This window comes from Elephas maximus, chromosome 1 (genome assembly GCF_024166365.1).
Source record: "Elephas maximus indicus isolate mEleMax1 chromosome 1, mEleMax1 primary haplotype, whole genome shotgun sequence".
In the NCBI taxonomy this organism is placed as follows: Eukaryota; Metazoa; Chordata; class Mammalia; order Proboscidea; family Elephantidae; genus Elephas; species Elephas maximus.
The window spans coordinates 241,183,465-241,210,818 of record NC_064819.1 but is presented as its reverse complement, the minus strand read 5'-3'; the positions used below and the strand labels follow the sequence as shown (position 1 = coordinate 241,210,818).

Sequence of the window (27,354 nt, the reverse complement as noted above, 5' to 3'; positions counted from 1 at the left end):
CCAGCACATATTCTGGGGAGACACAATTCAATCCATAACATTCTCTAGTTTACAGTCTAAGAGCACAGCCGTGGACGTAGACTAGCACTGCTGTCCTGGTTTTCATTAAGGGCTTGTGCAGTTTCTGCTTTTCCATCCTTCCCTCCTGGTCTGCCCTGGAATCTTCACTGATTTGGACTAGACGTCACTGAGGGGACAGCCTCCTGTGAGGGGTCGCTGATCATGCCTCAGCAGACAGAGGCTGGGCTTCCCAGGACCCCTGTGCACACACACACACGCACACAAACACTTGTGCACACACTCCTGTGCTGCCAGCGAGGGCACGTCACGTGTCAGGCTGCACACGGGCTCACACGCCTCCACCGAAGTCAGCTGACTGCACAGGAGCAGCTTGTGCTCACAGCCTGAGTGTCACTGAGACGCTGTGCGTGCACTTAATTAAAAGGCAGGAGCAGACAGAGAAGCAAAATCTTGGTTTCACTTCAGTGTTTTGTTTTCTTTTGTTTGTGTCTTCTCAGTTGCTAACAATCAATCTTCTATTGACTAATATAGTTTATAAGAGAATCCTTTATAGGGGTGTGTGTGTGTGCGTGTTTGCATTGTGTGTGTTTGTGTATATGTATGGAGCCCTAGTGGTGTGGTGGCTAAGAACTCGGCTACTAACCAAAAGGTGAGCAGTTCAAATCCACCAGCTGCTCCTTGGGAACCCTATGGGCAGTTCTACTCTGTCCCATAGGGTTGCTCTGAGTCAGAATCGACTTGACGGCAACAGATTTTTATTTAGTTTATTAGCATAGGAAGAGATAAGCCTTTATACGTTGCAATACATGGCACTGGAATTTTCTGAAGTAACATTTTCAGCGAGGATGTCATAGGACCTGTTAGTAATTCCGAAAAACTCTCTACTCCTATCCACTCATCCTCTCATTCTCTTTTTTGTTCAGTACAAGTTCGAACAGCCCTGATGATACAGTGGTTAAGAGCTTGACTGCTAACCAAAAGGTGGACAGTTCAAATCCACCAGGCGCTTCTTGGAAACCCTATGAGGCAGTTCTATTCTGTCCTATAGAGTCGCTATCAGTCAGAACCTACTCAAGGGCACCTAACAACATGTTTGAAAACTCGGGTGCCTAGGTGCTGTCCCAGGTGCTGGAGACAAAGCAATGTCTCAGTCTCCTGGTGCTGTTGTAACACAAATTCCATGTGGCTTAGCAGAACGGAATTTTATTTTCTCACAGTTCTGGAGGCTACAAGTCCAAATCAAGGTCTTGGCCATTTATTTCCTTGCCAGGCATTCCTTGGTTCCTTGGCTCCTTGGTTCCTTGGTTCCTTGGTTCTTGGTCCTTGGCTTGTAGAGGCTTCTCACATGGTGTTTTTTGTTTCCCCTCATGTGTGTCTCTGGGTCTGATCTCCATTTCTAACTCAGAAGTCATTGGATTTAGAGCCCACCCTACTCAGGTGTGATCTAGTTCACATATAACAAAGATGCCTCTGTTTCTAAACAGGGTTATATGCACAGGTATTTTTTTATAGCACTAGGATTTCAGTACACATTTGGGGGACACAATTTAAAGGACAGCAGCAGAGAACAATATGAACTAAAGCTGATGCTTCCCTGGAGCCTGCCTTGTAATGGGAGGAAATAGGCAGCAAACCCGGAAATTTGTAGAGGAGGAGAAATGGGTAAATATGTCAGTAATGCTTGTTTCTGTGAAGGAAAACAGAGGAATGGGGAGGCGAGGGTGGAGGCACACTGTGAATGGAATGATCAGCTGGCTCTTGGAACTGCTGGTATCGGTGTGAAGACGTGCAGAAGGCAGGAAGCAAACGCATGTGTCAGTGGGCCAAGAGTCTAGAGACCCAGCCGGCACCCACGCAAGTGTTCTCAGAGGTGGGTGTTGGTTAGAGGTGTGGGGACCTGGCTAACCAGCTTAAACAAGGGAGGCCGTCACCTCACATGACAGGGATTGAGGAGAAGCTGACCTGGTCAGTCCACATTGTGATCTGGGGACATCACCAAGGACACAGATTCTCCCCACACCTGCACCTGATGCCCTCACTGAGCTGGCTCTGCCCACCAGGTTCCTCATGGTTGCAGTGCGGCTGCCTCTGGTCCAGCCAGCTTACCCAGATGCGGCACAGGACTCTGAGCCGTCTCTTTTCTCCTTCTTAAAAAACCTGTCACCATCAAGCCAATTCTGACTCATAGCGACCCTATAGGACAGAGTAGAACTGCCCCATAGGGTTTCCAAGGAGTGGCTGGTGTATACAAGCTGCTGACCTTTTGGCTAGCAGCCGAGCTCTTAACCACTGCACCACCTTCTTAGGAATCTAATATTCCTTCCCCAGAAGTCCCCTGGCTGATTTTACTTCTTGAATCATTGGCCAGAATTGGATGATATGCCCATTGCTAAACCCATCACTGTCAAGAAAATGGAATTTGTTTGAATTTGGTTTTAAAGTAACTATCTGGGGAGGTGTGGGTTTTGGAAAATCATCCATGGGAAGGAAGGCATCTGATTGTCTCCAGGCAGCTTACCCAGTCCTGGCCCCACAGCTTCTACTGAGACCAAGTAGAGTCCAGGGAGCGCTCAGCATGATGGCTCAAAAGCACTCTCAGTCCCCTAAACAATATTCTCTTGCTGATTTTCTGAAATACAAGGCTCCAGGGAGAGACATGATAGATTTATGTACAGGTGAGCAGACAGTTCAGATGTTAGCTTTCCTCAGACATTCTATTTCTGTTAAAAAAAAAAAAAAATTTTTTTTTTTTAAATTTCTGTTAGGGAAGAATAATAAACCAACCAACAGCAGAGAAAAACTGAATGTAAAATGCATTGTCATATATAAGCCAGCTCTCTTTCCCTTACGTCGCCACGCAAGGAATTAAAAAAAAGTTGCCTTCGAGTCGATGCCAACTCATAGTGACCCTATAGGACGGGGTAGAACTGCCCCACAGGGTTTCCAAGGCTGTAATCTTTGTGGAAGCAGACTGCCACATCTTTCTCCTGCAGAGCAGATGGTGGGTTCAAACCACCAACCTTTCCGTGAGCAGCAGAGCACTTATCTACTTTGCCATCAGGGTTCCTAGGCAAGGTGATTAGAAGGCTGGGCTGGATTACCCAATAAGCACATCTTTGATGTGGTGAAAAACAGGTGAAATTGTTCACTACAGATTAGTAAGTAAACACAAGTAAGCCCGTGTGCACCTTGCTTACCGATTCATCTGCCCAGGAAGTATGGGTTTTGTAGAGATGCCTGTCAGGTACAATAACCCACAGCATTCTGCACACCGCAGGCTGGGAGCTGCTGCCCCCGACTGAGAATTTCTAGTTGGATGAATCACCAGGAGAGAAATTCCATGGAGGCACAGTGCCCCTGCCTCTGGCTCACCTGCCCTTTGGTGCCATGGTGAAGCCTCTGTCAGGTGTGCAGACCCTGAGGACAGAGTGCTGACCTGTGAGCGCTTCTGCAGGGGGCGGGCTGGGAGAGGGAAGGAGCAGGTCCCCTCCCCACTGATGAGCATGGGGTGGGGACAGGCCAGGCTGACAGCGGCTCCTGTATTCATGGCCAGGACCCAGAGATTCCCTGTCCACTTTCTGGAGGGTGGATGGAGGGTTTGTCCATCTGCAGTGGTCAGACAATCGACCTCAGGCTTCTCTTACCTGGCCTTGAGGGCAGTCCCTGCCTCTGACCTCTCCCTGGGAGTGCACACCAGTGGCAGTGAGCCAGGTACTGAGGGGCACTAGACTGGCAAGCAGGGGTGGATTACCCAATAGGCAAGGTAAGCACGGTGCTTACTTGTTTACCAGATCACCTGTAGTGAGCAAGTTCACATCAACGATGTGGTGAAAGTCATGTGAAATTGTTCACTACAGATTAGTGAACACAAGTAAGCCCATACTTACCTTGCTGGTTGTGTCATCGGCCCCCTTCAGGGACTGTGAATTTGAAAAGAAGATTTGGTTCTGTAGGAAGGTGACGTGGGGCTGGGATCGAGAGAGATGCCACCCATACCTAGAAGCAGAATCTTTGATGTGGTGAAAAAATGTGAAATTGTTTGCCACAGATGACCTGGTAAGCAAAGTAGGCATCATGCTTACCTTGCCTATTGGGTAATCCGCCCCTGCTGGCAAGAGGGCTGCTTTTGAGAAGATGGTGCAGGACCAGCAGAGTTTCCTTCTGTTACACATATGGCACCATGAGTCGGAGCCAACTCCACGGCAGCTAATTACAGCACCAGCAACACGGAAACGAGTTCAACAGTGTTGAGTAGAATGGCCATGAATGTCCGAGTGAATCTGGATTTTTTTTTTTTAGTTTGAGATTTCACGGCATTCACGGTATTTCTTGAGATGGCTCTTTCCCAAGTTGCAGCCATTCCCCACAGTCCTTTAAAAGCAGCAGAGCCTGTGGTTTAAGCACGTGTCTTCACATCCACGTCAGTGCCAGGACTCTGAAGACACCCCAGAGGCTGGAACAGGACCAGAATAGGCGTCCAGCTTCCTGGGCGCTTCAGAGTTAGAAGATTGCTCGTGGCGGCTAGGGCCATGAGATCACTCGTCACCCGCAGGAATGGCTCGACGTTGGTCCTGAAGCGTTGTGGTTACTCCACACCAAGCTCACGTGCACAGTTTAACTTCCTGTCACAGCCTGGCACTGAGGCCCTGAGATGGTGCTGAACACTCACCAGACCCGGATGTCCTGTAGGATGGACTGGCATTTGGCCTCCACTGGGACTCCATTGTCAGGCCCGTCTAACTGAGGTGACCTGGCCATCTGCCTGCCACGTGACAGCGTGCAGGGTCTTTGCTAGGAAGGTGTCAGTGCTACACAGGTGTCACAGGTGCCAACCCCAGGGACATAGGCCAGACCTACAGCCTGAAATGGGGTTTCCCAACCCTGAGAGTGTCCACCTTCTGCAGCTTCAATAAGCATGAGTAAAAATGGAGCTTCACAATCTAAACTGGCCTCTTTGACCTGCCTTCTCTTGGTGAACGCATCAACTCGCCATTGACTTGCCATGGTCCCCACTGGATTGGGAGACACCCCAGTTCAGAAACGGGCCCCTCCACCAGTATCCACATTCCCAGGGGACTGCGCCTCTGTCTTCTGGTTTAGGACACCGCTGCGTTTTAAAGAATACAAGCTAATGGCTGCCGTTCACTGTTCCTACTTATCTTCCACATTTTTGTGAACCTGCAAGACAAGACTGGATGCTCTCTGATGGCGCTTGCCTGGAGTGCGAGGCTTCCCTTGGAGTATCACCTGTCACAGTGTGCTACCCCAGGACCCTTGAGCAGCAGACAAAACGACAGGATTCCATGTGCAAGAAATGTGTCAGGGGAGAGGACTTGGAAAGAGAACCAGGGGCAGGGGGGCCTCAGACCAAAGTGGAGTCAGGCTCAGAGGGGAGAAAAGAGGGAATGAAGAAGGTGGTGGGAAATGTCTTGTTGTCATTCACTGCTCACTCCTGGTGACCCCATGCACAATGGAATGAAACATTGCCTGATCCTGTGCCATCTTCATGATGGTTGGTGTGCTCGAGTCCATTGTTGCGGCCACTGTGTATTTTGAGTACTTTGTAATGTAGGGCTCATCTTCCAGTACTGTATTGGATAATATTCTGTTGTGATTCATAGGGTTATCAGTGGCTAGTTTTTGGAAGTAGCTAGCCAGGCCTTTCTTCCTAGTCTGTTTTAGTCTGGGAGATCTGCTGAAACCTGTCCACCATGGGCACCCCTACTGGTATTTGAAATACTGTGGTATAGCTTCCCGCATCCCAGCAACACGCAATCCACCACAGAACCACCGCTGGCAGACAGGTGATGGGGAAGTGTCTCATTCAGGAAGTTGGGCAAAGCCATCTGGGGTCCTGAGTCAAAGTTGGTGTCAGGGTCCCCGCAGCTCCCAGGAATGGCCTTTCCTTCATAGCTTTCCCATGCTCAGTTCTGCCTGGGATCCTCCTGTGAGAAGCTTGGCTTGGGGAGATGGGATGGACTTGTGCATGGGAGCAGGATCCATCGGTGAGCCTGCTCTTTGGGGTCAGAGCTCGAGAGGCAGACGCTTAGTGCTGGTACACCTGTGTTCACAGTCTGGGCCCTCCACCTGGCTGGGCTAGTCCTCACGGAAGTGCTGGGGGTCTCCACTGTTGTAACACAGTGCCCAGACCCAGACCAAGGCAGGCACATCCCAGGAGATGCAGCGAGACCACACGGAGGCACGTGAAGTCTCTCTCACTGGTGGGATCTGAGCCTTCGGTGAGAGGCACATGGCTCTCTCCACCAACTCAGCAGAATCACCCAACACCAACCTTACACTGCAGCAGTCACTGGGGCAGAGGGTCCTGAGAGGTCGCAGGACCCGTGGGCTCAGAAGTTAGCCCCCTCCACAGTCAGGGTTTTCTAAGTTTCCTGTCAACTCAGCGTGTGGCCGGAAAGTAGCCTTTTTTAATTTATTTTAAATTAACAGTGAGACAAAATTGTGTAGCTTCGCGAGTTGTATGGAAAATTAGACTAGATGGTCTTCGAGTGACATAAGGATCTAAAGCACTGAGGTTCTTCTGAGACTTCACGCCCTTCTGGGGGTAGGGGGCGGCTAGGTGTTTGCAGATGGCAGTCATGCTGCCCTACCCTCTGGATTGTCCCCGATCGGATGGAGGAGGGTGCTTGTTCACAGCGCACTGCAGCGGATGGCAGTGGGGACATGCAGAAGGTTTGTTTGAACAACTGTGTCTCAAGAGACACAGTCACGGTGCCCAATACGCCCACTCTGTTACTCCCTCTCCATAGTAACAAAGGTGATGAATTACGTGTGCTGTGATATGACAACGAGATGTCTGCAGTATGCTGTGAGCCACAGGGAACCGTCGCAAAGTCTCAAACCAGGTGTTCTTTCTTTCTTTTCACCCACCCCACCCACCCCTCCTTGCAGGTACGAACAGCCCAAATGTGACAACACAGCCAGGGCCCACCCGACCAAAGCCAGGGACCTGTTCAAGGGCCGCCAGCTCCAGGGTGAGTAGAATGGGTGGTTTTGGTGGGAATGTGTTAGGCCCGCTTTCAGATTTCTTGCGGATGTAGGATGGGAAGTTATTTATTCAACGCTGTTTACCCTCTCCCAGCCGTACTTGAACCAGGTAGAGCGTACAGACTGGGGCCTTGGCAGGTTGATTTCATGTGGGACCAGCTGGATGGGAAGAGTGTCCAGGTTCAAACATGTAAGCAAAGAAAACAGTGCAACCCTAAAACCGTAATGTTATTACTGTGGAATTTCTAGATGCTTTTGAAATGCCCAAAAGGCTTCTTTTTATTTTACCTAAAAGAAAGCAGTAATTCAAACGTCATTTTCTGACATTCCGTTTGAAATGGAACCAGCAGTCCAGGAAACTGAAGTTTAGGTTGGAGCCAAACATGCATTTAATCTGTTTATCAAGTGTGTTTCATGGCAGTGAACAACTTCAAATTAAACAGAAGCAGGGAGCTTAAACATCGTTATTAAAAATGCGTTCACAAAAAGATACTTCATGGCTGTTGTCATTCTCAAAAAGCAAGTAGGTGTTTGTGATGCACCAAAAATGCTGTGTGATCAGTTCAGCCTAAAGCCTTCCTGGAGCCACCCTCGACTCAGCAGTATAGGTAAGACTGAAAGTGGCCGCATCGCAGGACACCCACAGGACCCACACGCACGGGGCCCCAGCAGCTCCATTCACCCCACGAGAGCAAGGAGATCCAGACAGAGCGCTGCCGGCAGATGGTGACTGCACCAGCAGGGTGCTTCTGCGCTGGCTGCGAGCTTGTGTCGTTTATGATCCTCTTCATGATTTTTTCTGTAAACACCCCAGATTATGTGTGTTTAGCCAAAGCCCCAGAGATCATAAGACTCAATCACAGCGCCCTTAGCTTGAGATCCTCTTTGGTCTCGGTCTTATACGAAACCTGGTAAATTCCTTTCCAGAAAGCTTGCATGGCTCTTGCATTATTTGTAATACCATTGACAAGGGGGTTTTAAATTTTAAAATGTAAAGATGTTTTTCTGCTTTACAAACAAAGACAGAGAAGACAAAAATATATACAATGTCGAAATTATTAATTTGTACATTTCCATATGCATTCAACAAGATTTTGAAGGAACGTACTTGACCCCGAGGAAGCAGAGAGGACAGAATGGGGTTGTAGGGAAGCAAAACGAACATCTGCCCCTGGGGATTGCCTCATTTGGTCGGGGAGGCGACAGAATGTCGAGGAGGAAGTAGAGAAAATGTGCGGACATTCTGAGGAGAGTAGCCAGAACCTGGTTCCTAGAGGAAGAAGGCTAAATGGTTGATTTTCCACCTAATAAAAGTGGCCCACACTCTGCTTAGCTCCCCCATCCTTTCTGGTAACAGCAGCATCCAGAACATTCCGGGAAGTGGAATGTAGCCAGTCCTTGGTGGTCCACACGGCACTGTCCAGCAGCTGTGCAGGGGTTAACAAGACGGGCAGTTTTCTGTTTTCAGTTAATGAAAGCACCTCCTTTGGTTTGTCTCCTGGTGTCTCAGACACAGAAACAGATGCACTTCATTGCAGGGGGCGGTCCTGGTTGTCTGAGGAGCCACTTCTTCTAATTTCCAACCTCTAGGTAATGACTCAGGATCTTCAAGTGTCTCCCCTGGTCTTCTTTGGGCCTCGGAGCAATAAAACAATTTCACCTGCAGAGTAACTCTCCTTGGCCGTCAATCGTCACCATGATGCTGCATTTTTTTTTTTTTTTTGGAAAACTGAGAAACTAACACTGGCTCATCATCTCACGATGATACTGACTTTTCAAATTTTACTGTGTTCCTCTGTTAGATAATAAGACTTTGCTAACTCAGTCCTCTGTTGTATTCACCGGCAAGAATGGAGTACTAGAGCCTTGATTGTGGTTTGATGCAGGTGGTATGAGGAGTCCGTTCTGCTTCTCTGGAGGTGCATGTGTGTCTGTTTGGTTTGTAAGCTTTCATGTTTATTTTTTAAAAGCTTAAAAAGGCACAAACACATTTTTATGTTTATGGGTTTATTTGTTTTAGCAGCATTATCCTATTATTTTAAATGTTTTAAAAATTAAGGGAGATAAGAAAATGCAGCTTTGTCTTTTGGGTACTGAATTCTTAAACGTGCAGACCCTGGCAGTGTTATCGCTTCAGAGGCTTGCAGGTAGGAGAGAATTTATTTAGAACAGGTGCGATGTCTGTGGTCTGCAAAAACGTGCTACCAAGTAAACAGTAATGAGTCATGGCCCCAGGTCAGTATCAAAAAGTCTTTCCCTACTGAGGACCGTGGTCTCTGGGCACATCTAACTCAATTGGCATAATGGAATTTATAAAGAAAATGTTCTACATCCTACTTTGGTGAGTAATGTCTGGGGTCTTAAAGCTTATGAGTGGCCATCTGAGATACTCCACTTGTCTCACTCTATCTGGAGCAAGGGAAAATGAAGAAAACCAAAGTCACCAAGGGAAAGATTAGTCCAGAGGACCAATGGGCCACAAGTACCATAGCCTCCACCAGACTGAGTCCAGCACGATTAGATGGTGCCGGGCTACCACCCCTGACTGCTCTGACAGGGATCACAATAGAGGGTCCTGGACAGAGCTGGAGAAAAATGTAGAAAAAAATTCTAACTCACAAAAAAAGACCAGACTTACAGGCCTAACAAAGACTGGAAAAACCCAGAGAGTATGGCCCCCAGACACCCTTTTAGCTCAGTACTGAAGTCACCCCTGAGGTTCATCCTTCAGCCAAAGATTAGACAAGCCCATAAAATGAGACTGAATGGGCACACCAGCCCAGGGGCAAGGACTTGAAGTTAGGAAGAGTCAGGAAAGCTGGGAATAGGGAACCCAAGGCCAAGAAGGGGAGAGTGTTTACACGTTGTGGGGTTGGCAACCAGTGTCACAAAGCAATGTGTATTTATTGTTTAATGAGAAGCTCATTTGCTCTGTAAACCTTCTTCTAAAGGACGGTAATTTTTTTAAAGTCTTTCCCTAGATAATGAAATCAGAGGTAATAAAGGTTTCTAAACAATCGTTTTATTTTGCTCAGTATAAAAACCCTTATACAATTAACAAAGCCTTTTATTTTGCTCAATATAAAAACCCTTATACAATTAACAAAGCCTAGCAATGTCACATTCCTATTTAACCTATCCACAAAGGAATGAATCCTGTAAAACATGACTTAACCAGACATTCCTTGGCACCGTTAGCTATGTTTTTCCCCAAACTTGATTTTTATCAAGCACTTGGTTTTTATCGACCCGGTCTTTCCCTTTTCCACCAACACTAAGTAACAACAGTTGCTCAGAATCTTCTCTCTGCTTGTTCTAAATGTCGTCGTCTTAGAGCTCTGGCTATTTCCCAGTTGTGTTTTTCTGTTGGTGCCAGCTTGAGAAATCTCTGGGCAACATTGTTTTTATCATACTCCATTTCTCTACGTCGGTGACCAACTTGCTTTCTGCTTCAGGAATCAAACTTCTTTCTGCATCTTGGAGAGAGCAGGAGGAGGAGCTGAGGGAGAGAAACCAGGAGGGTGCAGGTGCAAATACCCCGTGTGGACTCTGGGTCTGGAATCTTCCGTATACATCCTGCCTTTTCCTCAGAAGGTGCTGGGTAATAGTTGATAGCCTTCTTTCTGGTGACCACCAGTGGGAAGAGAGTTCCCTTCCTCCATTGTCTGGTGGAATCACTTGCTTTGAAGTCAGGTTGTGACACTAATAGATGGTTTTTGCCTTAAATGATATGGTGCATTTTGCACAGTGCTTGGCACATAGAAAGCCCTCAACAAATGTGTGCTGTTTCAGCTGGTCCCCAGAATCACTCCACATTACTTCAAACAGTCTGTCCTTGGTCCCTCAGACACACCCTGTAAAGGGACCAAGACTGTTTCTTTTTCTGATAATACAAAACTTCATTACTCCTAGGTACAGTTTGGCTGTAATTTTCACAGTTTACTGTAAATGTGCTGCGTTAATGTCCAGTCAAGCTTTACCCTTCACTGGTAAAATGTACTGTGACCAGAGGCAATTTCTCCTCTTTCTTTGTGATTGTACTTTGCTGGGAGGATGTTTTCACGGCAGAATGGAATATGTTATTTCTAGACCCAGGATTATTGGCTTAAAAAAGGAAATGGTCATTTATCTTGTGGGGGCAACTGGTCATCAATATGTAGAAACATGAAATGATGTCACTGTTGGCTTGTTAGACATGCCATTCAGAGAGAGAGAGAATCTAAGATTCCAAGTCTAAGAGCAATTCGGGAGGAAAGAGTCGTGCAGAGGTGTACATCCAAGCTGTAAAAACCCAGCCATGCCTGCTGCGATGAGGGAGAGAAGGACTGTGAGTCCATCAGAGCAGAGATGCTATGTCCTCATCCATATCTTAAATGAAAACCAGACTCCCAGTCCCACGAAACCACCCTCTGTAAAGGTCAGCTTATTCTGTAGTGGTGGATGTTTGTGAGTGTCCTGCTCATAACCACTTAATCATTTCGGTTATTTCCAGATTATTATCCTTATTAGGGAAAAACAAGTAGGTCTTAAAATAACCCCAGGAGAAGGGCTGATCTCTGTAGGAAGTAAAAGCATATTTCTAGAATAATTTGGTTCTTCATTGGGCAAGTAGATATGTTAAGCCACTCATAGGCTAACAAATTTTTTTTTCTTTTAAAAGTTATGGTTTCCCTTTTTAAGTTGCTTTTCCAAGTTGTCACTAATAAGGGTCCTTCAAGCTGACAATATTGTCACACCCATCTCACTTTTTTTTTTGGTGGGGCGTTGTTGGCTGCCTAGTATTTATTTCCATCTTTTGCTCAATAGTTAGATTTTTCAGCTCACAGGCATTGACAGTAAATGATAGCTTAATCTTTGGAGGCCAGCATTTCACCATGTGGAAAGAGAGTTCAAGAGCCTGCCTGATGGGTCATATATTGAGAAGGAGGTCATTAGGTTGGCCCTTCAAGGTCACATACTGAGAAGTGGGTCATTAGGTTGGCCCTTGAAGGTCACGCATTGAGATGTGGGTCATTAGGTTGGCCCTTCAAGGTCACATACCGAGAAGTGGGTCATTAGATTGGCCCTTGAAGGTCACGTATTGAGATGTGGTTCATTAGGTTGGCCCTTGAAGGTCACATACCAAGAAGTGGGTCATTAGATTGGCCCTTGAAGGCCACATATTGAGAAATGGGTCATTAGGTTGGCCTTTGAAGGTCACATATTGAGATGTGGGTCATTAGGTTGGCCTTTGAAGAGCCTAATATTTGTCTTTCCCTTGAGGGTCTGTCATGTGATCCATGAGAAGTCAGAAACCCGGTGTGGTAGAGATGGTAAACAGAGGCGTCCAACCACGCCTTCTCCACTTTACACATGTATTTAAGTTTACTTTGCACTGCCGACTCTTAGCTGCCCTCTAGCTGATGTTTAAAAACAACCCTCCTCCCACCCCCCATGCTCCAGCCGCACCCTCCCCTCCATCACTCCCTCCATGCTGGAGAGCTGCTCCCATCCTGGCCTTCTGCTCATGTCCTGTCTGCTGGGACTGCTCCTCCTTGGAGTGTTCCTTCAGGACCCGCTTCCTAGGGGTGCTCTCCCTGAGTCCTGCCCACATGCTCCCATGGCCTCCAAGGGCACATGGCATTATCGGGCGAATGCTGACAACTCGTCTGCCCTGCTTACCATAGTGGTCCTCTGGAGGGACTGGCTCCGGGTGTCCCCAGCGTCCCACACCATAAAATGCTGACAACTCGTCTGCCCTGCTTACCATAGTGGTCCTCTGGAGGGACTGGCTCCGGGTGTCCCCAGCGTCCCACACCATAAAAAAAGGCACATACAAAACCAAAACCAGTTGGCATGGAGTCACCTCGGACTCGTGGCGACCTCGTGTATTAAGGTAATACTGTGCTCCATGAGGTTTTCAATAACTGTGACCTGTTGGACGTAGATCTCCAGGCCTTTCTTTCGAGGCACCTCTGGATGAATTTGAACCACCAACCTGACAGTTAGTAGCCAAGCACTTAGCTGTTTGCATCGCCCAGGGACTCCGTGCAGGGAACATAGGAGGCACCCAACATCCTGAAAAGAATTCGCCAATTAAGGACACTTGGCATTTCCCTTTGCCTATGATGATGCCTTCCTGACTATTCTGTGTGGGTGACATCATGAACCTAGACTTACCAACCACGTATCTGACTTAGTTTAAGAGCCACGATATTAGTCTTAGACAAATTAAAACCCGTTGCCGTTGAGTTGATTCTAACTCGTTGTGACCCTATAGGACACAGTAGAACTGCCCCATAGGGCTTCCAAGGAGTGGCAGGTAGATTCAAACTGCTATCCTTTTGGTTAGCAGCCCAGCTCTTAACTAGGGGCTCTCGAAGTGGTCAAAGACTTTGTTGTTGTTGTTAGTTGCCATCAAGTCGATGCCAACTCATTCCAACTCCATGTGACAGAGTAGAACTATCCCATAGGGTTTTCTAGGCTGTAATCCTTATGAGATCTGATCTCCAGGTCTTTCTCACTCAGAGCTGCTGGGTGAGTTCGAACCACCAGCCTTTTGATTAGCAGCCAAGTGCTTAACTGTTGTGCCACCAGGGCTTGTTTTGGGTTGAGGATACGCTGTACCTTTTCCAGGAAGAACAGCACAGAGTCCATTGGTCCTATTAGACCCCAGGGCTCCTTGTGCCCAGCATGAGGAGGAAGACACAGCAAAGTCTTCACTTTGTTAGGAGGTGCCTACAGATTTGCAAAGAGTCTTAGAGACGGAAGTAGAGTGTAGTGCTTGGAAGGCCAGAACTGAGCCATTAGCATAACCTCTGCAGGGAGGACATGCAGGCAGAGGACAGAGAACACTGAGCTGTGCTTGCCTCAGGAACTTGGGAGAAGCATCCAGCCAGCTGACCTAGCTCACCAATTACTTAGAGAGCTCAGCTCTCCAGAGAGCAGGCTTATCATCAAGACTTTTATTTAAAGTGAAATCAAAATATGTTGTTTTTCTGGCTCAAGTTTTATGACTTCTGACTTGTACTGAGCAGATAAGTTGTGTCCTGTGCACATACAGCCTTTTCTGGCTCGTCCTCATGCTTAAGTGTGGCTTTAATTGAGAAATGTGCTCTCTTCTTTGACTCTTCACAGGCTCTTGCTTCATTTCCATTTGAACTAATGGGCTGTCACTTGATTCAGTTATTCGTTATTGATTGTGGTGCAGTATAATCAAATCATATCCACAGGCATTGCCTATGAAGTACCCCGAGATGGGAATGTAGCTCTGTGAGCAATGAGTCTACAAGGAGAAGTCGTATTCCTTATGCTAATCCACTCTTCCCTCCGTCAATTCAATCAGAATCTATAATGACTTCGTATAGACTTCACAGCGTTCATGTCCTAGCTGGGATCCCAACACCAGAATGGTGAAGTAACTGAAGAAGGAGTACCTTGGGCGTCCTGGTAGACCTCAGGACAGATTCCATCCTCCACTGCCTTAGCCTCCAAGCCCACACGCCAGGTCTGTGCCATCAGCTAGACAGTGCCTCTCCACCTCCTGATTCTGGGCAGTGGATAGATAGAGTGGCATTTATTTAGGTCATGCAGTCTCTCTCCAGAGTGCCCCCTGGTAGTTCTGTGGACCTAAGAGCTATCACTGAGAGTCAAGGCTCCATCTTAGCTAGAAGTCCTTCTAAGAGGGAGTTAACCCACAACGTTTCAGTTGTTGTTGAGTCAGTTCTGACTCATGGTGCCCCCATGTGTGTCAGAGTAGAACTGTGCTCCACCAGGTTTTTAAAGGCCGATTTTTCAGAAGTAGATAGCCAGGCCTTTCTTTTGAAGCACCTCTGGGTGGACTTAAACCTCCAGTCTTTCAGTGAGCAGCCAAGCCCATTAACCATTTGCACCACCCAAAAACTCACTGCCGTCAAGTCAATTCTGACTCATAACAACCCCATCGGGTTTCCAAGGCTGTAATTTTCTGTGGAAGCACACTCCCACATCTTTCTTCTGTGGAGCCGCTGGTGGTTTCCAACCATTGACCTCTCAGTTAGCAGTAGAGCACCTCAACCGCTGCATCACCTAGGGACTCCTAAGCAACAAGGCAGAACCCTCTAAAGCCTCCAGCAATGAGCATCTCTTTTCTTAGGGCCCCCAGTGACTGCAGGTATGATGTAATCCGTGACTCAAATAGAAATCCTGAAAACACCCCTTGATTCTTCAGGTACTATTTTAGCAAGATTCTAATTTTTTTTAATTAATCATGATTTTTTGAGGCAGTGTAAAATGATATATACCTTGCCTTAAACTTAATTTACGGTATTTTCCAAAGATAATAAGATCCTGAATTAAGTATTTGTGCAAAGGATTACATGACACTTTAAATTTTAAATATTTACCTTTTCTCCAAAGTGGGTTTAACAGCCAGCCAAGGGGTGTATTCTGCAGCCTTTGAGGCACTTTCAAAGACAGCATGAGAGGTCAGCACTTCGCCAATTAAAGACCTCAACGTCTGTGATTTCTACTGTCAAATCGAGCACTGAGTCCACAGACGTCATCCTGCTAAGTTTTAGCTGAGTGAGGGAATTCAGTATTAAGTTTTCGGTGTGTAACCCTCAGATGTCCTGCTGATTCAGATGGCTCAGCAAATGTCGTAAGTAATCCTGTGCCTCCTATGGGGCCATTATTCTACTGCTTGTTTCCTCTTTACCTGCAGACTTGGAGAAGCCTTATCCCATCTTCCTTCTCAAAGCCTAGGGCGAGGAAAAGGCTGTTAGGAAGTTAGGAAAAATGTGCCATGTGAGAGAGGACTGTTGAAACACAGAATGGTGCATTTAAGAGCTGTCTGATGAGATGATTATACCTAGGAACATTGCTTCTTAACTCAGCGTCAGTGACTTGTGTTTTGACTTCTCTGATACAGAGGGGACTTTTCTGAGTGGCGACGCTTGAGAGAGAGACCTGAGCTGACATTTTTTTTTTTTTTTTTTGAGCAGTGAGCTTGATGATTAAACATGAAATTAAATTTGTAGATGAATAAGATTACTAACCCTTAGAAGAAAATTGCATGTTTTAGAAAGCTTGACTAAGAAATGGTCCATTAAGTCAGTTTTATAGAGGAAAGGAATGCTATTAATGAAAAGTCACTTACAAGGATCACACATGTATTTCCATCCTAAAGGCTTCTTAAGTCGGGAATACTTCCTAAGATAACGGTGCCGAAGGCACTGGAGTGGAATGGTTGGAATCTGTGAGGTGCAGGAGACAGCATCTGCCGGAATATCTGGGAAGGCTCGGTCCGTCTCCCAGTCAAGATGGAGGGAACGCCTCGCGAGGACCTGAAAATGCCTTAATAGACACACAGGACTAATGTAAATTGAGTGTTTTGTTTATACCCCCTGTTTCTGGAGCCCTGGTGGCACAGCGGTTAAGAGCTCTGCTGCTCAACAAAAGGTCAGCTGTTCAAACACTCCAGCTGCTCCTTGAAAACACGATGGGGCAGTTCTACACTCCTGTATGGTCGCTGGGAGTTGGAATCAGTTCGACAACAACAGGCTGCAGGTTTCTTTAAAAAAGAAAAAAAAAAGGTTGATAGGCTGCTCGAATATTGCAGAAGGCATACAAAGGAAAGAACCAAAAAGTAGCCACCATTCCGTACACTTGGCAGAAGCCTTAGTGAGATTTGTACTAGAATATTTAGTCCCATTGATATTTCTTCTCCATTTTTAAGCAAATGGGGAGAAGGCATGGGGGAAGGCTGGGGGAATTGCTCACTCATAATAAAATAAGAACAGACACAGAGAATATAATTGTTGTCATTAGGTGCCATCCAGTCAGTTCCAACTTAGGACAACCCTTTATACAACAGAACGAAACACTGCCTGGTCCTGCACCATCCTCAAAATTGTTATTATGCTTGAGGCCATTTTTGTAGCCACTGTGTGGATACATTTCCTAGGGAGTTATCTTCTTTTTTGCTGACCACCTCTACTTTATCAATCATGGTGCCTTTCTCCAGGGACTGGTCCCTCCTAATAACATGTCCAAAGTATGTGAGGTGAAATCTCGACATCCTTGCTTCTAAGAAGCATTCTGGTTATACTTCTTCAAGACAGATTTGTTTGTTCTTTTGGCAGTCCATGCTATATTCAATATTCTTCCCCAACACCACAATTCAAAGGTATTAATTCTTCATAGGTCTTCTTTATTCATTGTCCAGCTTTCACATGCATATGAGGTGATTGAAAGCACCATGGCTTGGGTCAGGCACACCTTAGTCTTCAAGGTGACATTTTTGCTTCTTAACACTTTAAAGAAGTCTTTTTCAGGAGATTTGCCCAGTGCAATGCGTCTTTTGATTTCTTGACTGCTCTTTCCGGTGGTATTGTTTGTGGATCCAAGTAAAATGAAATTCTTGACAACTTCAATCTTTTCTCTGTTTATCAGGATGTGGCTTATTGGTCCAGTTGTGAGGATTTTTGTTTTCTTTATGTTGAGGTGTAATCCATACTGAAGGCTGTGGTCTTTGAACTTCATCAGTAAGTGCTTTAAGTCCTCTTCACTTTCAGCAAGCAAGGTTGTGTCATCTGCATATTGCAGATTGTTAATGAGCTTTTCTCTAATCCTGATGCCCCGTTCTTCTTCATATAGTCCAGCTTCTCTGATTATTTGCTCAGCATACATGAATAAGTATGGTGAAAGGATACAGCCATGACACACACCTTTCCTGACTTTAAACCACGCAGTATCCCCTTGTTCTGTCTGAACAACTGCCTCTTGATCTATGTACAGGCTCCTCATGAGTACAATTACCAAAAAAAAAAACCAAACCAAAACCCATGCCGTCGAGTTGATTCCAACTCATAGCGACCCTATAGAACAGAGCAGAACTGCCCCATAGAGTTTCCAAGGAGCGCCTGGCGGATCTGAACTGCTGACCCTTTAGTTGGCAGCCATAGTACTTAACCACTACGCCACCAGGGTTTCCTGAGTATGATTAAGTGTTCTAGAATTCCCGTTCTTCGCAATGTTATCCATAATTTGTTATGATCCACACAGTCGAATGCCTTTGCATAGTCTGTAAAACACAAGTAAACATCTTTCTGGTATTCTCTGCTTTCAGCCAAGATCCATCTGACATCAGCAATCATATCCCTGTTTCCAGGTCCTCTTCTGAATCTTCAGTGAATTTCTGGCAGTTCCCTGTCCATGTACTGCAGCAACCATTTTTGAATTATCTTCAACAAAATTTTACTCGTGTGTGATAGTAATGATATTGTTTGATAATTTCTGCATTCTGTTGAATCACTTTTCTTTGGAATGGACACAAATATGGATCCCTTCCAGTCAATTGACCAGGTAGCTGACTTCCAAGTTTCTTGGCATAGACGAGTGAGCACCTCCAGCATTGCATCTGTTTGTTGAAACATCTCAGATGGTATTCAATTCCTGGGGCTTTGTTTGTCACCAATGCCTTCAGTGCAGCTTGGACTTTTTCCTTCAGTACCATCGGTTCTTGACCACCTGAAATGGTTGAATGTCAAGCATTTCTTTTTGGTACAGTGGCTCTGTGTATTCCTTTCATCTTCTTTTGATGCTTCCTGCATCATTCTATAAGATTCTGCCCGTAGAATCTTCCAGTATTGCAGTTTGAGGCTTGAATTTTTCTCTTCAGTTCTCTCAGCTTGAGAAATGCTGAGTGTACTCTTCCCTTTTGGTTTTCTAAGTCTTTGCACATTGCATTATCATACTTTACTTTGTCTTCTTAGGCCTCCCTTTGAAATCTTCTGTTTGGCTCTTTTACTTCATTTCTTCCATTTGCTTTAGCTATTCTGTGTTTAAGTTTCAGAATCTCTTCTGACATCCATTTTGGTCTCATCTTTCTTTCCTGTCTTTTTAATGACCTCTTGCTTTCTTTATCCCACAACTCATCTGGTTTTTGGTCATTAGTGTTAAGTGCATCAAAGCTACTCTTGAGATGGTCTCTAAATTCAGGTGGGATATACTCAAGGTTGTAATTTGGCTCTCATGGACTTGTTTTAATTTTCTTCAGCTTCAGCTTGAATGTGCATATAAGTAGTTGATGGTCTATTCCATAGCCAGCCCCTGGTCTTGTTCTGACTGATGATATTTAGCTTCTCCATTTTCTCTTTCCACAGATGTAGTCAATTTGACTCTTTTGTATTTCATCCGGCAAGGTCCATTTGTATAGTCGCCATTTATGTATTTGAGGTACGTGAAACCTCTGCCTCAGTCTAAGTACATTATTTAGTCTAGAAAAGGGAGCCCTTGAGCCTAGTAGTCTGTGAACAATGAAAATGAGAGGCAGAGGCTGTCTCTGTTCTAGCTCAAGAAGCAGGAGATGCTTGCCTGCGAAGTATCTTCTTATCAATTCCAAGTTTATGGCACCTACCAGAATAAATGGGAGTTTTCAATTATTTCATTCTACGTGGATAAGCCATTAAGGCCCATGGAAGCAGAAGTCAAGAAATCAAATGATGTATTGCATTGGACAAATCAGCAACAAAAGACCTCTTTAAAGTCCTAAAGAGCAAAGATGTCACTTTGAGCACTAAGGTGCGTCTGACCCAAAACATGTTGTTTTCAGTTGCCTCATATGCATGTAAAAGCTGGACAATGAATAAGGAAGACTGAAGAAAAATCGATGGATTTGAATTATGATGTTGGCAAAAAATATTGAATCAGTCGGAGAAGAAATTCAACCAGAATGTTCCTTATAAGCAAGGATGTTGAGACTTCAACTTGCTTACTTTGGATAAGTCATCAGAAAGACCAACCTCTAGAAAAAGACATTATGTTTGGTAAAGTAGAGGGGCATGGAAATGAGGGAAACTCTCTACGTGATGGATTGACACAATAGGTACAACAGTGGACTCGAACATACCAACGATCGTGAAGAGGGCACAGGACTAGGCAACTTTTCATTTTGTTGTACACAAGGTTGCCATGAGTCAGAGCCCATTCAACAGCACCTAACAATGGCACTAGAGGTAAAATTATATGAGATTTATGTTCAATTAGTCCACCCATTTCTTTTCCACTCAAGAAAACTTACAGATTTATAGACACTCCCCTGCATAGTTCCCAAGCATATATTTATACAGGTAATATATTAGCAGCAGGACCAGCTTCACAGGGAGGTAGACTGGGCCTTTGCACAGGGTCCTGTGCTCAGAAGGGTCCTGCTCTTGGTTTAATGCACCACTGTCAGCAACATGAAATTCTTAATAACATTTGAACAGGAGGCCCCACATTTTCAGTTTTTCACTAAGGCCTACAAATTAGCTGGCCCTGATAAATAGCAAAGGAGCCCTGGTGGCACAGTGGTTAAGCACTCTGCTGCTAGCCAAAAGGTTTTTGATTCGAACCTACCAGCCACTTCTTGGGAGTGAGATGCAAGTTGTACTCTGTTCTTTAGGGTAGCTATGAGTCAGAATGAACTCAGTGGCAATGGGTTCACCAGATAAAAAGCAACAAAATTCTTGCACTTCATCTCACAGTGGTGGCAAAGAACCAGTGTGTGCCACTTTGGATAAGAAGAGGTGATAGGCGATGTTGTAGTTGTTAGATGCCGTCGAGTCGGTTCCGACTCATAGTGACCCTGTGTACAACAGAAGGAAACACTGCCCGGTTCTGCACCATCCTCACAGTCATTGTTATGCTTGAGCCCATTGTTGCAGCCACTGTGTCAATCCATCTCATTGAGGATCTTCCTCTTTTTTGCTGACCCTCTATCTAGGCAATAGAGGAAGTAAAAAGTTGTGTAGGTTAAGGAGGTAAAAGGGCTGGAAGAGATCTTGCAAAAAGAATGGGAAAAAATGTAGGGATGGAAAATATAAGACATATTTAAGGGACACCAAGGAGTCCAGTCTAGCTGGATTAGGAACATGGTACCTTTTACTTGAGTAAATATGGGGCTCTTAACATCATGGACACTCTGAGTATTGTTCATGATAGAGGTATCCATGGTAAGGAACACCAAAATTCCCTTCAGCTGTAATTAAATAAGCAGTTCCAGTTGTCATCAAGTCAGCTCCAAGTAACGGCGACCGTATGTGTTCTGGAGTAGAACTGTGCTCCAAAGGGTTTTAGTGCCTGATTTTTCAGAATTAGATCACCTTTCTTCTGAAGTGCCTCTGGGTAGACTTGAACTTCCAACCTTTCACTTAGTAGCTGAGCAGATTAACTGTTTGTACTACCCAGGGACTTCCATAACCAGATAAACACTCTTAAAATGAGATTTTCAGTTGCCTCATATGCACGTGAAAGCCGGACAATAAATAAGGAAGACCAAAGAAGAATTGATGCCTTTGAATTATGGTGTTGGTGAAGAGTATGGAATATACCATGACCTCCCAGAAGAACAAATAAGTCTGTTTTGGAGGAAGTACAGCCAGAGTGCTCCTTAGAAGTGAGGATGACAAAACTACATCATGCCTGGTAAAGGGACCCTCAACGAGGTGGGTTGACGCAGTGGCAGCAACGGTGGGCTCAAACATATTAACAATTGTGAGGATGGCGCAGGACCAGGCAGTGTTTGGTTCTGGTGTACATGGGGTTGGTGTAAGTTGGAACTGACTCAGGAGCACCTGATAACAACAAACTGAGATCCGTGAAATATAACTACATTGACAAATGATTATAAAAAGTTAGGCTAACTTTTTGAAAAGTGTTAAATTTCTAAAATTCACAGGTTCCAACCTGAATTCTTATTACCCAACATTCTGTTGGGTAACGCAATAAGTATCTTAATCTCAAAATTCCCAGGAAGTTGTTAAAATAACACAGAGCCAGGTGTTAGGTACACACACCAGTAGAGCAAAGAAGTTCAGAGAAGGGAGGTTCATGGTAACCCCAAAACACAAGTTTCGTATCCGTTCATTTTAGAAGAAATGTAGCTGAGCTGGTGTTGGTTTTGCTGTTTTCTTGTAAAGCCAGACTTTTGAAATTTAAAGGACCAATAAAAAGTCCTTGAAGATGGCAAGGAGCACTATCAGTTACATCAGTATACGGAAATTCTGGCCAGATTGGCCTCGGTTACTTTGAAAAAGTTATGATTCTGCATAATAGAGATGGAATAAAGTTTAGATCTGTATTAATCATGAAAGACGCATTCGCCAGACAAATTAGTAGTGTAAGCAATATTCTGGGGACAGTTTAAATAACTTAAGGAAACAAACTATTCTCAAACATCATCAAATAAGTTAAATTTGTTGTTAAACAATTATTATTCTATTACAGACAATTCCTGTCTCTTTACTGAAGCAATTTGTCTGTGTAATTAACCAATATAAAAACCTCTCTAGCCTGGTATATACTTGAAATTAAAAAAAAAAAAAAATTACTTCTAACTGTCCTATAACTCACTTTTAATAATTTAGGCTCTGCTCATACTTAATCTGAATTTATTCACACCGGACTATAGCCAAATCAGAATTTTTTTCTATAATACAAGATTAATTTATTTTCATAATAATATAGCCATGATGCCTGGAGTCATTAGTCTAAAAAAAAAAAATTTTAAAAAAGGGCCTGTGTGTCTCAGGTGAAACCAGGATGCAGCCAGTCCAAACAGCTAAGAGAGACCCAGCCAGGGCTGTAGATCTTCCAGGGTAATCCATCTGTTTCATGATTTAGCACCTGCCGTAGTTAGAAAGTTCTTTTTATCAAAGCTACAGTCTTCACTTTACCTCCTCTGCCTCTTTTGACACTTGCGTAATCAATGCCAACCAAAACTGTTGTTTTCCCATAATTTTTTATTTTTAATTCATGTCTGTCTGTTTTATTTCTCATTCAGACTGTACATGCTGAGCTCAGTAGTCCCAAGTCCTGTTTGGGCACACAGGTGTGGGATCAATTGCTGTTAAATGCTTGTAATGTTTGCTTCTGGTTTCTCCTCTTCGCCAAGCGGAGCAATTCTGACACCTGGAGCTTTTCTTTGCTGTTGTAGAACAGCCCCTTAGGGTTGTTTTTGCATGTGAAAGCTGGACAATGAATAAAAAAAAAAAAAAACCAAATAATTGATGCCTTTGAATTGTGGTGTTCTGGAGGAATGTTGAATATACCATGGACTACCAGAAGAATGAACAAATTAGTCTTGGAGGAAGTACAGCCAGAGTGCTGCTTAGAAGCTAGGATGGCAAGACTACATCTCACATACTTTGGACATGTTGTCAGGAGAGATCAGTCCCTGGAGAAGGACATCATGCTTGGTAAAGTAAAGGGTCAGTGAAAAAGAGGAAGATCCTCAATGAGATGAATTGACGCAGTGGCCGCAACAATGAGCTCAAGCATAATGATTGTGAGGATGGCGCAGGACTGGGCGATGTTTTGTTGTGTTGTACATAGGGTCCCTATGAGTCAGAACCGATTGATGGCACCTAACAACAGCAACGGTCTTTACAGGAGCAGATCACCAGGTCTTTTGTCTGAAGAGGTGCTGGGTGGCTTTGAATCACTGACCTTTCAGTTAGTAGCCGAATGCTCAACCACTGTGCGACCCAGGGACTCCTCAGCTTTTCTTCTGCACCTTATTTCCACCCTTTTATGGAATCATTTTTGTTGCTCTCTTGGAAGTTCTCATCCTCGTGGCTTTCATGTGATTTTAATCTAGAACTGGTCAGAATACTGCCTTAGTGGCCTCCTGCTGCTGTCACAGAAATACCACATGTGGGTGATAAACAGAAATTTATTTTCTCACAGTGCTGGAGGCTGAAAGTCCAAATCAGGGTCTTGGCTGTGTCAGTTAGTCTGTCAGCCTTTATCCTAGTTTGCAGTGTCAGCCAGTGATCCTTGGAGTCCCTTGGGGTTTGTCTGCCCCCTCCCCACCCCCTTGTGTATCTCCGTGTCTATTCTGGTGTCTTTATAGCTCAGAAGTGACTAGGTTTAGGACCCACCTTACATAACAAAAGAAAACCCCTATTTCCATATAGGTCATATTTAAAGGTACCAATCAAAACCAAACCAAACCCATTGCCACTGAGCTGACTCTGACTCATGGTGTCCCTGTGTGTTACAGAATAGAACAGCTCCATGGGGTTTTCTTGGCTGTAATCTTTACAGAAACAAATCACCAGGCCTTTCTTCCTTGGTGCCACTGCGCGGGTTCAAACCACCAACCTTAGGTTAGTAGTCAAGCAGAAACTATTCGGGCCACCCAGGGACGTAATATTTACAGGGTTTAGGATTTCAACACATATTTTTGACGATACAAAATTCAATCCATAACAAACACTAAGTCCACACTGCAGATTCCCTGTTTTGTCTCCTCGTGATCACGATGAATGCTATTCTTTTTTTAATTTTGTGAGCAGACTCCTATCACTTAAGCCAGCTTGTCCACACGACCCTTTGCCTGGTGCTCTGGGGGATGCAAAGTGACTTCAGACCCAATTCCTATGCTCTAGGAGCCTAAATCTGCTAGTGAGGATTGCAGTTTTATTATACCAGGATTGATGCTGCTCCTCAAGAAAGCAACTGTATAAGCAATTAGGAAAATGGAAAAAATGGAGCCTGGTGTTTAATAAAAATTTCCCATCATATCTGAAAACACTGCAGTGTAATTCTTGAGAGTGGTTTGTGCCAATGTCAGGAATATTTCACCCACACATTTGATAGCACTGTTTGAGTTCGGATTCCCTTGGCAGTGTGGAATAGCCTAACACGGAGCAGCTCTAGGGAGTGAACATGAAAAATCACTCCTCGAGGTGAAATTCCAAGGGGGTTTGAGACAGGCGAAATCCAGTTATCCAAGTTGGACATTGGCCAGAGCTCTGGGGTTATTACTTCTAGAATGGAGGCAAGACTAATGAAAATGGAACAGCTGATAGTGGAAACTGAGTTATATTCTCCCTGATAACTTAATTCTCTAAGAATTTAATTGGACAAACGGAGACCGCAGTGCTCAAATATATAAGCTGTGTGTCAGGCTACTTGAGCACTCCAGTCGGCCCATGATGGCAGGAAAGTTCAAAACCTCACTTATAATGAATAACAGCAGCCCATGGAAACTTCTAGAATGTTTTCCCTGAGGAGCTAGGACAGCATGATTTAATTTTTTTTTTTTTTTTTTTTTGCCTGGTCTCTTCTGGCTTGTCGAATCAAGGATGGTTTTTCAGAAATGTCAGTGGTTTTCCCTATGACAGGGAAGGATAAATTGCTGCCCTTTAGTTGTTAATTGGCTTTCTGATATTCCTAAGATAAATTGTCCAAAAGTGATTTCCAGCAGACCACTTTTAGAGTTTTGAGTTCTGGTCCCAGTCATCCATCTTTTCTCTTGGAATTTTACTTATTAAATTAATTAACTCACTTAAAATTTATAATCCCCTTATTTCCAGGAGAGTCTGAGGCCTTGTGTCTGTTCAAAGTCAGATTCTCAGAGTTTGGTTGATGATTGGCAGATGGCATTGTATTCAGAGATTCCTTAAATTCAACAAGTATTGGATTTCTGATTTTTTTTTTTTTTTTTTAAATCTCCTGAAAAGCATGCTGTCTTCCTCAGGAAACAGTGCCTTGGAGCGCACTTTGATAAACTCCACACAGTGCAGATGAAGTCGGTATTTTACTTTGCACTTTACAGGGAGACACTGTACATTGTCAGGAATTACCAATTGATTCATTATTGTACACACAGGTAAAATCGTTTATTCAGGCACAATAGAGTAGAAATTTTGTCTTTGTGATTTTTCTAAGGAGGAATCTTTCTGAAACAAAAGACAGAGAGAATCCTGGTCGTCCGTGGGTTCCCTGCAGCCACCCCGCTCTTCCAGGATGTGTCACTCCCATCTCCTTCTGGATTCTGAGTGCCCACCTCTGCGTCCTTTCTGACTGACCACCTCTGCGTCCTTTCTGACTGACCACCTATCTTCATGACCCAGTGCTGCCTTAACAGACATGCCAGCAGAACAGAACAGTTAGGAGGCTAGACACCTGAATTCAGGGCACTGGCTCCAGCGGAAGGTGCACTCTCTGTGGGCTCTGGGGCAGGGCCTTGTTTCTCTTCACCTTCCGATCTTCATGTGGTGTGGCACCTGTCTTCCCCCATCTGTGTTTCCTTGCTTCTGCTCTTTTTTATCTCAAAACTGATTGGGTGAAGACACGCCCTACATTGATATGACTTTATTAACATAACCAAGAAAACCCTTTTCCCAAATGGGATTATGGCTACAGGTACCTCTAGGGGTTAGCATTTACAAGGCATACTTCGGGGGGACACAGCACCACATAATAGCAATAACTTTAACAAATATTTCCTCATACAATCATTTCATTTGATCCTCAGTGACTTTGAAAACAGACAGGGAGAGTCAGATGTCCACAGAGAAAGAGGGGCCTTCTGAATGACAACAAAAATGAGGTTGCAAGGCAAGGAGGTTGCCTTATCTTCATTAATCCGGGAGCCCTCTCCACTGTGTGGCCCTGGTTCTCATACTGGCAGGAAGCGAAGTGGCCAAAACACAGATGCTTTACAGACAGAGTAGATTCCTTTTCGCCTGGTGGTAGAGTCCCCAGAGGGGCACCTTGGAGAATGCAAAATGCAATTGTGCTAAGGACAACAACAGTACTTCCTTCAGTTCCGAGGGCAGGGGCAGGTGTCCAAGGCCGGATGTGTGGGAGACTGAGCCGTCCGGCAGCAGCCCCATAGGACTCTGAAGGAGCAATGCTGAGCATCTCTGGGAAGCCTCTAGTAGAGCTGGCTCTAGTTTTTCAGAGCTCATCTATCCGCACGGCCACTTACTATGTCATTACATAAATGAATATGGGTGGAGAGATCTCTGTAATTACCTTCTAGGGCTGCCATCCAGGCCAGTTCTTTGGAAATTGCTTGGATGTTGACACAGAAGAAGTTAGTAGGGACTCAAGGAGCAAACTGAGGTCACCGTGCAATATTCTAAAAGGAGACAAACAGGAAACAGTGGGATTCAATGAACTTTTTTCCTCTGTTGTAATCATACTTAGATGTCCGCTGAAACCCCTGCCCCTGCTACGCTGGCCTTTGAAGCATTCAGGTTATTCAGGAAACGTCTTTGCTTTTGGTTTAGTCCAGTTGTACTGACCTCGCCTGTATCGTGTGTTGTCTTTCCCGTCACCTAAAGTAGTTCTTATCTACTATCTAATTAGTGAATACCCCTCTCCCACCCTCCCTCCCTACCCCTCTTGCAACTATCAAAGAATATTTTCTTCTCTAAACAATTTCTCGAGTTCTTATAATACTGGTCTTACAAAATATTTGTCCTTTTCCAACTGACTAATTTCACTTAGCATAATGCCTTCCAGATTCCTCCATATTATGAAATGCTTCACAGATTCATCACTATTCTTTATCCATGCATAGTATTCCAT

General features: G+C 44.8%; 1 protein-coding gene across 2 annotated transcripts in view; it reads left to right on the top strand.

Moving 5' to 3' along the window:
- SMOC2 (SPARC related modular calcium binding 2) overlaps positions 1-27,354 on the top strand; it is a 266,270-nt gene that overhangs the window by 173,780 nt on the left and 65,136 nt on the right. For both annotated transcript variants that reach the window (XM_049905707.1, XM_049905702.1), the window contains exon 9: positions 6,934-7,016. In XM_049905707.1, coding sequence (XP_049761664.1) covers positions 6,934-7,016 — 83 coding nt within the window. The remainder of the gene's footprint in view (positions 1-6,933; positions 7,017-27,354) is intronic.